Below are 13,063 nucleotides of genomic sequence, written 5' to 3' on the forward strand. Positions count from 1 at the left end.
CCAAGGGCAAGAATAGTGCCTCACTTACTTATATCCCCCAGTGCCTGGCACACTGCTCTTTGTGAGGCTTAATGTTGATTGAAGTATGTAGCAATGAGAAGAGCAGAGGGCTAGGGATCAGGAGACCAGTTGTGTGAACTTAGGCAGATCACTTCCCTTCTCTGAGTCTTGATTCGTAAAATGGATGAGCTGGAATAAAAGACCTCGAAGGTTATTCTTGCTCTGACATTCTGGAACTCTATAGAAGTGGAGAACATAGTCTGAGAGTGAATTCAAGAGTGAGCCGGGAAGGCTTCTTTGCTTCCAAATATCTTCCCTACATAATAGATCTCTTAAAGCATCTAAAATTCTTACTATGTGAACCTTACATATTTAGATTAAGATATTATTAGTACTCTTCCCCTTCTTAGATTATATTGCATTTACTTATCTCTGGATGTGTTCTTCCCCAGGAGAACATAAGCTCCTTGAAGGGAGGACTATTTCTGTCTCTGTGTCTTCATCATCTAGTGCTGTGTCTTTTGCATAATGACTCCTTTATAAATGTGGGTTAAATTGAACTGAAACCCCAGTGGGAAAGGGTGACACCTTGAGGTGCTAATGGTCATTCTGCACCTTGATGTAAAATATTTATCAGATAATATTAACTCACAGTTATTTAATGCTTTAGTTCACAAAGTACCTTTTCCACAGCAACCTTATGAAGTAGGTAGTATTAATTTTATTATCTCCATTTTACAAATGAGGAAAATGAAGCTTGGTGATCACATTATTTGCCCGTGATTGAATGTCTAGGAAGAATCAGAGATTCTACTATACAGTAATATTTTTAAACAGATAGCAAATGTAAGCCCTCACTGAGGGAAAAGAATAATATAGGATGGGGATGTTCAGGGAAGAGAGAAGAGAAAGGAATAATAGCAGACAGAAGTAGTGGAAAGAGGGAAATAGTGTAGTGAAAAAAGCCCAGACCAAGTTAGAAAATCCAGCTTCAAGTCCTGGTACATCAGTTATTAATCTAAGGCCTTGGTCAAGTCATTTCCCCTGCTCTGGGTTTGTTTCCCTTTCTATATGATGAAGAGGTTGGATGATTAAGAGTTTTTAACATGGGATCCATGAACTTTTTTGAAAAATGCATTTTGGAAACTGAATTTAAGTACAATTGGTTTCCTTTGATTCTACATATTTTATGCATTAAAACATCTTTCTGAAAAGGGGTTCACAGGCTTCATCTGACTGACAAAAATGTCAATGAGACAAAAAAGGTTAAGTATATGATGACTAAATGATCTCTTAGGTCCCTTAGAGCTCTTAGCACTCTATAAAGTACTAGAAGCACCTATATCACAATTTTACCATTTTGTTCCAGAGCTGGGGGGAGAGTGGAAAAGCAGTGAAAGCAGGAAGCAGATACCCTTCCCCTCCACCCACTGTCTTTCCACCACCTCCCTTTACCTTCCATTGGTGGAATGAGGAGGCTTCCTTTGGCTGCCTCCCTTTCCCCAGGATTCTCCTCCCTAACTTCACCATTAACTTGCAATACTCCAAACCCCTCACCCCTGAATAGACAATAAATTGCAATAACCAAGCTCTAGCTCTTTGTGCCTACCTAGGCAAATCACTTCAAGTCTCTGAAGAGTTATACCTAGGGTGGGTCAGTGAGGGCTTTTCCCAGGTGTGTCAAATTTAGAGGGTGCTGACAGCACTTGCAAGTTCAGCAGCTAAATTAACAAGAATAATTAGTTAAAATAGGAAACTCCCAGATAGCAGGTTTGGGCCAGCCCCTTCCCCTCGCTGACCTGTTTCCCACCCCCAACAATAATGATATCCTGGAATGTCTATTTCTCCTACCCCCATTCACCATTAAAGGGCAAATTTCATGCTGTTTGCCCAGGATACCCAAATGTCTGGTTTCATCCCTGTAATCAAGAGGTTACATGTTCCTCATCTCTAAAATTAGAGAAATAAATTTTGTTTTACTTTCTCCCAGGGGTCGATTGAAGATAAAATGAGCATCATAAATATGAAAGCCAATGATTGTATTATTTTCCAGGATTTCTTGAGAAGTGGGAGAGTACTGCCTCTGATGAGCAGATCAGAATTGCTCCATGCTTTATTAAATATTTTAATGTAATTTCATTTCATTTAATACAGTGACTATGTTGCTGTTCTACCCTGCTCCATCCCCGATCCTGGTCACTCTTGTCACCCCTGGTGATGAACCCCTGCCGAATCCTTAAAAGGCAGCCTGTGACCAGGCCTGCATTTAACACTTTTCAGCTTGATGGGACCTGTTTGAGCTTTTAGCTCATGCCCTGCTGGCATAACCTTAATAAAAGTAGGGTCACTTCCCATGTAGAATTCAATTCAACAAGCTCTTCTTAAGCATTTCTTGTATACGTTGTGCTTGGCGATGAATTGACCAAAATGGAACACATTTCTTGCCCTTATGGAAATCCATTCTCAAGGCAGAGGGAGGAGGGAAAGCAACATGTTCACAGGGAAGCAAATAAAAAAGTTTGCAAATAAATGCAAAATAATGGGGGATGCTTTAGCCACTGTGGGATTATATGGAAACAGGAGACATGATAAGGTTTGGAGAGAGCCATTACTCTAGAAGGAAAAGTATTATTGTTATCATTAGCAATAATTATCTTGTGATGGTCTTGAAAGCTTTGGTTTGATCAAAACAAGAAGAATCTAAGAAATTTAATTTCCCCGTGTGACCTTGGGCAAGTCACTTAACCCCAATTGCCCTCGAAAAACCAAAAAATAAAATAAAAGACATTGAATTACCTCACCTCTTTGACTTGTGATTTGTGATCTTCCTTGGCCATTCATGGTTCAGCACTACAGCAACAATATAGGTATTTTTTAGAGTTGTATCTGGTGTAGAAGCTAAGGTTATAAAAATAATAATTATGATAATAGCTATATACCTGTGTAATAATATATGCTTTTCAAAGTGTTTTTATGCTTCTCATATCATCCTAACAAAACCACTCCAAGGAAGGAAAAGTAGGTGGTGTTTCCATTTTACTGATGAAGAAGTTGGGACACAGAAAAATTAAGTGCTTTGGTAAATCTACTTAGAGGTAGAGATAACACCTGAATCCAGGGTCGGTGATTCCAAATACAGTCCTCTATCTACATAGAAAGCTTTTGTCACCCGAGCTCCATTAAACCCTAAAGAGAGGGTTTACTTTACCATATTCTACCATTTCTGTGACGACAGGCTGAATGTATGGAAATTGTCTGGGGCTCAGAGAGAACTGATCTTCATTTCTTCTGGTCAGGAATATGAAGGCGACCGAAGCAGCAACTGCAGCAGCCCAGCTGACTTCTGGGAGATGACTCTCAGTTCCAAGATGAGTGAAATCGACATAGATACTGTGACTGGCCCTCTGGTGAACTATGTTCAGGAAGGTCCATGTAAGACACTGCCCTTGGCGGGGAAGGGAAGTTGGGTGGAGGTGACAGAACCTGGGAGAGGGAAGAGATGCTGGGGGAGGAGCAGGAAAAATGGACATTCAGTGCCTGCCCAGTCAGTTCCGGAGCTGTCCGCTTGATGTCTGTGCTGAAAGGGGCCCTTTTTTGGCTAGGAAAACGGGGCTATCTATAGTGAGTCACTGTCAGTAAAGGGTTGATTTGGAGTTGTTGTTCTATTTAATGAGTGCTTTGTTGCCTCACTTTGTCTCAAAGAGCCCTAGAAACTTCCAAGCAATCAGTCATTCCATCAGTCATAGCAACAATTGCTTGTATGTGTTTACCTCTATGTGCTTTTCAAAATGCTTTCATATCCATTAGCTCATAGCAGGCAGTAGTGAAAAAAGGACTGACTTGAGCTTCTGGGGAATTGGGTTCTTACCCCTGGCTTTGCCTTGGACTGGCTGTGTGACCTTAGGTATCATTTACACTCACTAGGCCTATGTTCTTTCATCTGAAAAATAAGGATATTGTTAATAACAATAATGATAATAATAGCAGCTTTCCTATGAGGTAGATAGTACAAATATCTTTATGCCTAATTTACAGACAATTAGACTGAAGTTTCTAGAAGTTAAATGACTTACCTATAGTCACACAGCTAACTAAGTCCAATGTTCTTTCCACTATGTTAGGTTGTCTTTCCATACAAATGCCCACCTATTTCATAGTATTGTGTCAAACAAGATATTGGCCTATAAAATCATTTTGAAAAGCATAAAATTCTATACCAGGGACTGGCAAACTATGGGCCAATACTTGCTTTTGTATGACCAGAGAACAAAGAATGATTTGTACATTTTTAATACGATGAAACTTCTTTTAAAATGTAAAAACTATTCTTGGCTCACAGGCTGTACAAAAACAAGTGTTGGGTCTTAGTTTGCTGATCCCTGTTCTATACCAATGAAAAAGATTATCTCCTTTTATCCTTATATTTATGGAGTCTTCTGTCCTCTTCCTCAGATAACAAAATAGTCATTGACCAGTCAGGGAAGGCTTAGGACAATTCTGTCTTAGAGTAGGGGACTGGACTAAATGACTTCTAATAGCTATTGTCAGCTTTATAGCAATGGGAGTTTGTGTCCCCTCACCTGCTATACACCATTCACAACCAGGGTCCCTGGGCATCTGTTGCAGTGATTCCTTACCATGTGACCATCACCACCGGTGAGCAGAAGGATGCAGCCACTGATAGCCGTGCCTTCATCATCATTATCGGGGAGGATGATGAAGTATCCAACCGTATCTGGCTGGATTACCCAGGGACGAAGAAGGGTTTCAGCTGTGGCTCTGTGGAGAAGTTCTACGTCGTAGGCCTGGATGTAGGAGACATCAAGAAAATAGAGGTGCCAGACTCTGGGGTCCCTTGGACTGAAATTCACAATGCCAGCCCTTTAGTAAAGAGGGACTTTTCACAGGGGCACTAATGATGGGAGGGAACTGAAGGTGAAAGGAGTAAAGGAAAGCAAAGGGGAATATTCCCTTAAGTCCTAGAACATAGCTTGCATGGTATGATGGAAAGACAGCCAGTCTTAGAATCAGGACCTCAGGTTTTAATCTCAGTTATGACACTAACCCGTTGTGTGGTCTCAAGCAAGCTGCTTAGCTTTTTAGTGTTCACATTGTCTGATTTGCCCAAAGGGGATAATTCATGTACCCAGTGTTGAGATCACAGTTTTGACCTATTTTTCCCTGTTAAGGAAGACAGATTTGCAATAAACCATCCATCCTCTTACTTAGTCTTCCTTCTGAAGGTCAAAGATTCACATTTGCAAGATAGCTGCCTGTCATGAAAGGCGGAACTCATGTTTGATGAAAATGTGCTTTGTAACCAAGCAATTTGGTGGTACAGTGGACAGAGCAACAGACCTGGAGTCAGGAAGACTGCTCCTCATGAATTCAAATCCAGCCTCAGACACTTACTAGCTAAGTGACACTTGGACAAATCATTTAACCCTGTTGGCCTCAGTTTCCTCATCTGTAAAATGAGCTGGAGAAGGCAATGACAAACCACTCCAGGATCTTTGCCAAGAAAACCCCAAATGGGGTCATGGAGAGTGGGATATGATTGAAAAGCAACTTAACAAAAACAATTTATGAAATAACCAGCTGGTTTAAACTCGTGGCCCATATTGGGATTGAACTCATAGATCCATAAGCTGTTAGAGTTAGAAAGGGGTTTTAATGATTATCCAGTTCAACCCCCTTATTTTATAGTTGAAGAAGCAGAAGCCACAAGAGGCTAAGTGACTTAGGAAGGGTGGTAAAGGTCATAAGTAACATAGCTGGAGTCCATTCCACTGTTCATTCTACTATACTAAAACACTGGCTTTGCTCCAACAGAATGGGATAGAATGATTCCTGTCAAGAAAATAAAGTGTCTAAAATAGAACTGAAAACATTTAGAAAGGGAGTTTATTGTGTTATAAAAACTATGTTATTACTAGTATTCATGCTTTAAAAATCCTATATGCGTTAGTCAATACCTATTATTGGTTGTTAGCAGCAATTATTACTTATTACATGCCAAGTATTGTACTAAGAGGTATAAAGAAAGGCAAAAACATGCCTTGTCCTCAAGGAGTGTACATTCTAACAGGAAGGCAACATGTAAATAACTAGGCTGATACCAGACATGTACAGAGTAAGTGGAAGATTATCTGAGATGAGGAGGCACTAGCAATTAGAGGGACTGGGAAAAGCCTTCTGCAGAAGGCAGGACTAGAACTGAGTCTTGAAGACCAAGGGAACCAAACAATAGAAGTCAAGGGGCAGAGCATTCCAGGCATAGGCAAAGACCAATGCACAGGTTTGGAGATGGTAGGTAGAGTATTGTGTTCAGGGATTCCAAGTATGCCAACATGTGTGTATCTTCAAATGTGTAAGGGCTCAAGTTGCGAAGGCCTCTTAATACTAAACAGAGAAGTTTATATTTGGTCATGGAGGTAATAGGAAACCACTGGAGCTTATTGAGCAGGGAGGTGATGTATTTGGATTTATGCTTGAGAAAAATCACCTTTGTAGGGTTTTTTATATACATGTGTTGAATAATAATGTCAACAATAAAAATAATAACAGCTAACACTTAGGCTTTAAGGTTTGCAAAATGCTTTCCATATATTATCTCAATTTTCATACATTATCTCAAGCAACCACTACACGGCAGCAAACTTGAAATGTCACATATCTGTTAGTAGTACACTATAATTTTTTTTTACCAAGGTTAAAGCTAAGCATGAATCAAAGAGGAATTTGAGTCTCAACAAGTTCAAATACAAATTCTCCTTGAGTTGAATTTGGTTTAAAAAATATTTTTTTTGCTACATTTTAAGTTTCTACCTGTTTCTGTCCCTCCCTCCCCACCCCAAACTAGAAAAGGCCATCATTTGACACATTTATAAATATATGTAAATATATGTAAGACCATACTATTCATACTTCTATTTATCAGTTCTTTTTTCTGGAGATGGATAACATCTTCCTTCATAGAAAGGAAGTCTTTATTATAATCAGAACAACTTGATCATTCACAGTTATTGTTTGAACAATATTGTCATTACTGTAAACAACATTCTCTCGGTTCTGCTCATTTCATTTTTCATTATTTCATGCAAGTCTTCCCATGTTTTTCTAAAATCAATAAGTCATTATTTCTTACAGCACAGTAGTATTCCGTCACAATCATATATCACAACTAGTTTAGCCATTCCCCAATGAGTCGACTTTGTTACAAAATACCTCTTCCATATCTCCTCCCAAACCTCCACTTTTCACCAGTGGGTATTCACATGACTAGTCAGTGTTGGTTGATTCAAGGTAGATTATACTTTGGAAGCTTAGCTTGGTTTTACATTTTACTTGTATTGCTTTCTTAGCCATAAAAGTGGTCAAATAACACATTTTGCCCCAATGTCTTTTAACACCTAATGTATTTTGAAATTAGCTATTTCCAAAAAAAAATTATACTATTGATTTTTTCCACAATTTTAGTTAGAATATTGGCAAAAGTAATATCATAGGATATTACACATGGAAAGAATATCAAAGGACATCTTACTGAAGCTCCTCATTTTACATATGGGGGTACTGAGTTTTAGAGGAAGTGAAGTCACCAATGCTTGAGGTCACAGCAGAGGAGGAACCTTCATATCCCAGCTCCCAGTGCAGTGCTAATCCACTATTTCATGAAGCTTCTCTAAAATTGAGTACTCTAAGAGGTCATCTTTCACCTGCTTTGGAGATCCCACAGCTCTCTTCCTCACTGCATTTGCTTCAGTACATCAGGAATCTTGGCTTTTTATCAGTCTGGGCTCTCCTTTCACCAGTAAAGATTGCAATATGTTTGCTCCAGGAGATGGCCTTCATAAATTGCCCTGACCAAAAAATAAAATAAAACAAAATTCTTCCTCAGTGACCAGATTTCTGGCGATGAACCAGGGCTTTACAGAGATTCTGACTCTAAAACCAGGGTTCTTCCTGCTATCCCAGGCTGCCTGGCCTTTCTGAATAATCATTGGGGAGGTGAGATAATGGCCTTTATCTCACTAACACAGTCTTATCTCTTCTCAACAAACTGCACATTTTATTTTTGTTGGATAAAATTTCCATTTCAGCCTCTAAATGTTTTTAAATTGCTCTATGAAACAAGTTTCTGAAGAAATGTTACATTAATAAAGTAGGCTGAAATAACAAAGAATTAGTTTAGCATAGATAGCTATCCTTTGACTCTCTCCTTTTCCATCTAAACCCCCAATAATGCTCAATTAAGTGAAAAGAATATGATTTGACATGTGTGTTATTCTTGTCTCATCTGCTAAATTATAATCCCCATGGAGACAGGTACAGAAACATAGGTGTCTTATGCTTCTGCTTGTCCCATGGCACCCCAGGATGGACCTGAGCACATAGTGACTGTGCAAATTCACCAATGGTGTTTCTATTTATAATTCTGCTATCAAAGTTATTAGTCCAGACTAAAGTCTGCCTTAATGCGTCTTGTCAACAAGCGTTTGCCCATCAGTAGAATAAAATGCATTAAATTTTATTTAATCCTGTAAGTAAAATTTAATCCAATGGGTAAAATATAATTGAATTTTTATTTATTGATAAAAGGAAAACACCTGTGAGTCTTGGGAATATTTATGTAAACAGAAGCTTGGTCCATACATTTACTAGCTATTCTTCTATGCCATGAAATTAACTGTGAATAATAAAGGTTTTCCTGGAGTGGTAAGTAATAAGACACTGCTAGAATTAACTACTGTAACAAAAAGTTCCCTTTATGTAACATTTAAAGAGTTTTAAGGCACTTTCCTTACAACAATCCTGTGAGGAAAGTAGAATAACTATTATTGTCCCCATTTTACAGATAAGGAAATTGAGTCACAGAAAAGGAAAGTAGTAATACAGCTGGAAAGTGTGAACTTGAATTTTGAATCCAGGTCTTCAGACTTGCTTTTTGTATAGAAGGAACCCTAAGGTACAGGCTAGGATGCTGTCAATAACTAAAGGGCATTGTGTCCTCCTGGGACTGAGCTCCAAAATCTATCCAACATTGTCATCTTCCAAATGAGAAAGTTGAAGCTCAGAGAAATTACATGGCTGAAGGTCACACAGATAATGTGTGGCAGAAGCAGCCAGAATTTGAACTCAGGTCCAGTGACTCCAAGATCAGTGCTCTTTCAACTGAATCACAGGGCCTAGGGAAAAGGGAACAGACAATAGTAAGAGTAGAGCTCAAACTGTGAGAACAAAGTATTCAACTCACTTTTATGCTTTTATAGCATCTTCCCCTATTTTTCTATCCAGATTCCTGGGCCTAAAAATCTGAGACATTGAGCAGATATCCCCCCACCCCCGATCTGCATTGCAATCTGGCAGGGAGGAGACTGGCTTCTTCCTAACCATTATCCTTATCCCAAGCTGTCACCCAAGAACTCCATGCCTCAATATGGCTATCTTAGCACAGAAAGCTAATCTCCTCTGTGTGGAGTCTGGGTTCTTAATCTTCAGCAGCTGCAGAGGCATTGGCCTTGGGAGGATTTTCCTACCAGGAATTATGCAGCTGATAATATGAGTAATAGCTGCAGGCAGGTCAGGAGTGGGGAGAGAGCCAAAGAAGTAGGATCTCTCTGCCCCATGAGGAGCTCATATAGCAGGAAATGACTTTGACCAGCGATTTTTATTTTATTTTTTAAATTACATTTCTAATCAATGAAAATTTCCCCTCTCTTCATCCCACTCACTCCTTCCTCATTGAGAAGGAGAACCCCTTATTGCAAACATGTATATATGGTCAAGAGAAACAAATTCCTTCATTAGCCATGTCCAAAACAATACATCTGATTGTGACATTCTGAAAAAAAGGGAACAAATCTGACAACCTGCTGGTGTTTTCTAGTGTTTCAATGTTGTTGTTCATTTGTTTTAGTCGTGTCTGACTCTTCATGACTTCATTTCAGGTTTTCTTTGCTAAAAATACAGGAGTGGTTTGCCTTTGCCTTCTCCAGCTCATTTTACAGAGAAGGAAACTGAGGCAAACAGGGTTAAGTGACTTGCCCAGCTAGTGAGTGTTGGAGGCTCAGTTTGAACTCAGGGTCTTCCTAACCAGGCCCAGAAACCACTGTGACACCTAGCTGCCTAGTATTCCAGTAGACTGTTGCTAGTTTTGGTCCTGTGATTAGGAAGTCATGGGAATCAGAGCTGGAGGGGACTTAGCATCTAGCTATAGGATGATAGATCTATAGCTAGAAGGGGCCTCAGAGGTCAAGTCCAATCCTTTGATATTATAGATGAGGAAACTGAGGCCCAGAGAAGGTAGGTGACTTTCTCAAAGTTGCAGAAGTCATCAGCAGCAGAATTGAGATGAAGACTTTTGTCATCTGACTCTAAATTCATAATATCTAGGCAGTTAGTCAACAAGTATTTATTAAACATATGCTATGTACCAGGCCTAGTGTGCTAAATGCTGGAGCTACAAAGAAAAGCAAAAAATAGTCTGTTCTCAATAAGTGTACATTTTAATGGGGGAGACAGCATTCAAATAATTAGGTAGATGCAAGACATAGATAGAGTCTATGGAAGGCGATAATCTGGGATGCTCTTCCCGCTGTGCTCCAATTCCTGCTAAGAACAAGACCTTACCTTACAAAGGCCAAGGTCTCCCACTGCTTCCAGGGCCATCTACATTTGTCCTGATCTCTATCTCACCACTGGACACAAATGACTCCGGAGGAGAAAGTGAAGCTCATGACTTTTCACAGCCCTTCCTTACTCTTAAATCCAATTCACTTACATGTCATGGCATCACCTTCCTGATGTCACAGTCCTCTTGGAGAATAAATGACAAACAACAACCATTGTAGTGAGGATCAAATGAGAATATATACATATACACACACATACACAAACACACACATATACATAGTCACACCTTGATACATATATTTTTGCAAACATTAAAATGTTAATTGATATCATATCAGATCTTGTGATATGACTTATGTGATGCTGGAAAGGCCCACACACCCTTGAAAATATCTTTCTGTCCAATGTCATGATGTCTAAAATCCTTCCATAAGAAATTTATTCTTTTAGTATTTCTTTAGTATTTTATTATTTAGTATTTCTTTCTCTCAGAAGCACCCCTTAACCCTCTCTTAAAAAAATAAAAGAATTACTAAGATGTTAGAGAAGATTGAGACAACATATAAATCCACAGTAGTGTGTTAGTAAACTGACAAATTTCCTTTCCTCCCTAACAAGAAATACCTGGGTCAGCATGAGAGCCTTGGGTGGCCAGAGCTTGAGGGTAGGCCCTCAAAGAAAGAAGAGTGAAGGGCATAGAAATGGGGGGCTGGCATGCTAACAATAGATATGATTTCCTCCCTGATTTTGCCCTAGGCAGATCTTGGTCATTATAACATAATCTTTGACAGTCATAGTATTTTTATCTATAAAATGAAAGTGTTGGACTATATTATTTCTAAGGTCCCTTGAAGCACTATCAATCATAGGATAATAAAATTTAGAGTTGGAAAGGAAATCAGAGACCATCTTATCCAACCTTGCATTTTACAGAAGCGAATAGGACCCAGAGAAGTTAAGCAACTTACCTGAGATCACACAGGTAATGAATAGAAGAACCATTCTATAGTTCTGTGATCTTAGGGACTCCTAGCTTATACTCAACTTGTTGACTTAACTCATACTTTTTTTTTTAAATTGCCACTGTGATCTGTGGCTTTATGATACTTTTAAAAAAACAAAAAACAAACCATGATTATCTTTTGTTTTTACATCACCTTTATATCCAAATATATCCCTCTCCTTTCCCCCTTTCCAGAAAACCCCTCCTTGTAGAAAGGGGGAAAATGAAAGAGAAAAAAAGAAAAAAATAATTCAAAAAAACTAATCAATATTGGGGCAGCCAGGTGGCACAGTGAGTAATAGCACCGGCTCTGGAGTCAGGAGACCCAGGATCAGTTCCAGCCTCAGATACTTAGCACCCACGCAAAATAACTGGCTGTGTAACCTTGTAGCGGCAAGCACCCCAAGCGTCCTCAGGGTTTGTTGCCACCACAGGTTCTTGGATCTGCTTTGATAAAGGAAAGCAACTCAAAATGGGTTAACAAGCTTACTTTAATCAGTCAGACATATATCATTTGCCTTGTTCAGGGGAAAAAGGTCAGCACCCTGAACTTCAAAGTATACAGGCAGAATTATCAAGACAGAAACAGATTAAGTAGACAGATTTCAAACTGTCCAACCATTACATCCATACCCAGTCAACATCTGGGTTTCCACATCTGGGTTTGTCAAAGGGGGGGGGAGGGAGGAGGCCCTCTGGACAACGGCTTCCCAGAATACAGATCAAATCATACAACACTTCTCAAAGTGAGCCCCAAAACAAAGCCTCACATCAGGGCTTATATAGCCTTCTCCTGCCTCAGAGAATGTAACAACCTTTTGGACCCACTGGCCAATCAAAAAGTATCTACTGAAAAACAAGCCTCCCACCCCAGGCTCCAGGTGCACTTTAGCCTAGGGGCAGGGAAGATCTTTAAAATTTACATTCCCATTACAAACCTTGAGCAAGTTACTTAACCCCAATTGCTTAATAAAAAAACCAATCAACTAATCAGTATAAATTGAATTTGATACTAATGAGCAATTTTCTATACACATAGTCCCCATCTTTTCAAAGAAGGGAGGGAGGTCCATTTTCTATACTTCTCTCTGGGGGATCAAACTTGGTCATTATAATCATAAAGCATTCAATTTCCCCCCTTTTCCTCTCTCCTGTCTTTGTTATGCCTATGATCATGTCAACATAATACATTGTTTTTCCTGGTTCTGCTCACTTCACTTTGCATCAATTCATGTAAGTCTTTCCATGTTTTTGTAGTCTTCTTATTCACTGTTTTGTACAGCACAGTAACATTCCATTTATAAATGTACATATCACATATACATATACATAAATATATGTGATATTAAGTACCACACAAATGTTTAGATATTCTCCAGTCAATGGACATCTACTCTATTTCCAATTTTTTGCTACCACAAAATT

At 39.1% G+C, this 13,063-nt stretch overlaps 1 protein-coding gene across 3 annotated transcripts in view; it reads left to right on the forward strand.

The window, feature by feature from the left end:
• Window positions 1-13,063, forward strand: part of LOXHD1 (lipoxygenase homology PLAT domains 1) — a 267,332-nt gene that overhangs the window by 187,552 nt on the left and 66,717 nt on the right. For all 3 annotated transcript variants that reach the window (XM_069077562.1, XM_069077570.1, XM_069077574.1), the window contains 2 exons: window positions 3,297-3,432; window positions 4,627-4,835. In XM_069077562.1, the coding sequence (XP_068933663.1) occupies window positions 3,297-3,432; window positions 4,627-4,835 (345 nt within the window). The remainder of the gene's footprint in view (window positions 1-3,296; window positions 3,433-4,626; window positions 4,836-13,063) is intronic.

Source organism: Petaurus breviceps, unplaced genomic scaffold, assembly GCF_028583685.1.
Source record: "Petaurus breviceps papuanus isolate PSGF00001 unplaced genomic scaffold, PetGlider_PUasm1.0 151, whole genome shotgun sequence".
NCBI lineage: Eukaryota > Metazoa > Chordata > Mammalia > Diprotodontia > Petauridae > Petaurus > Petaurus breviceps.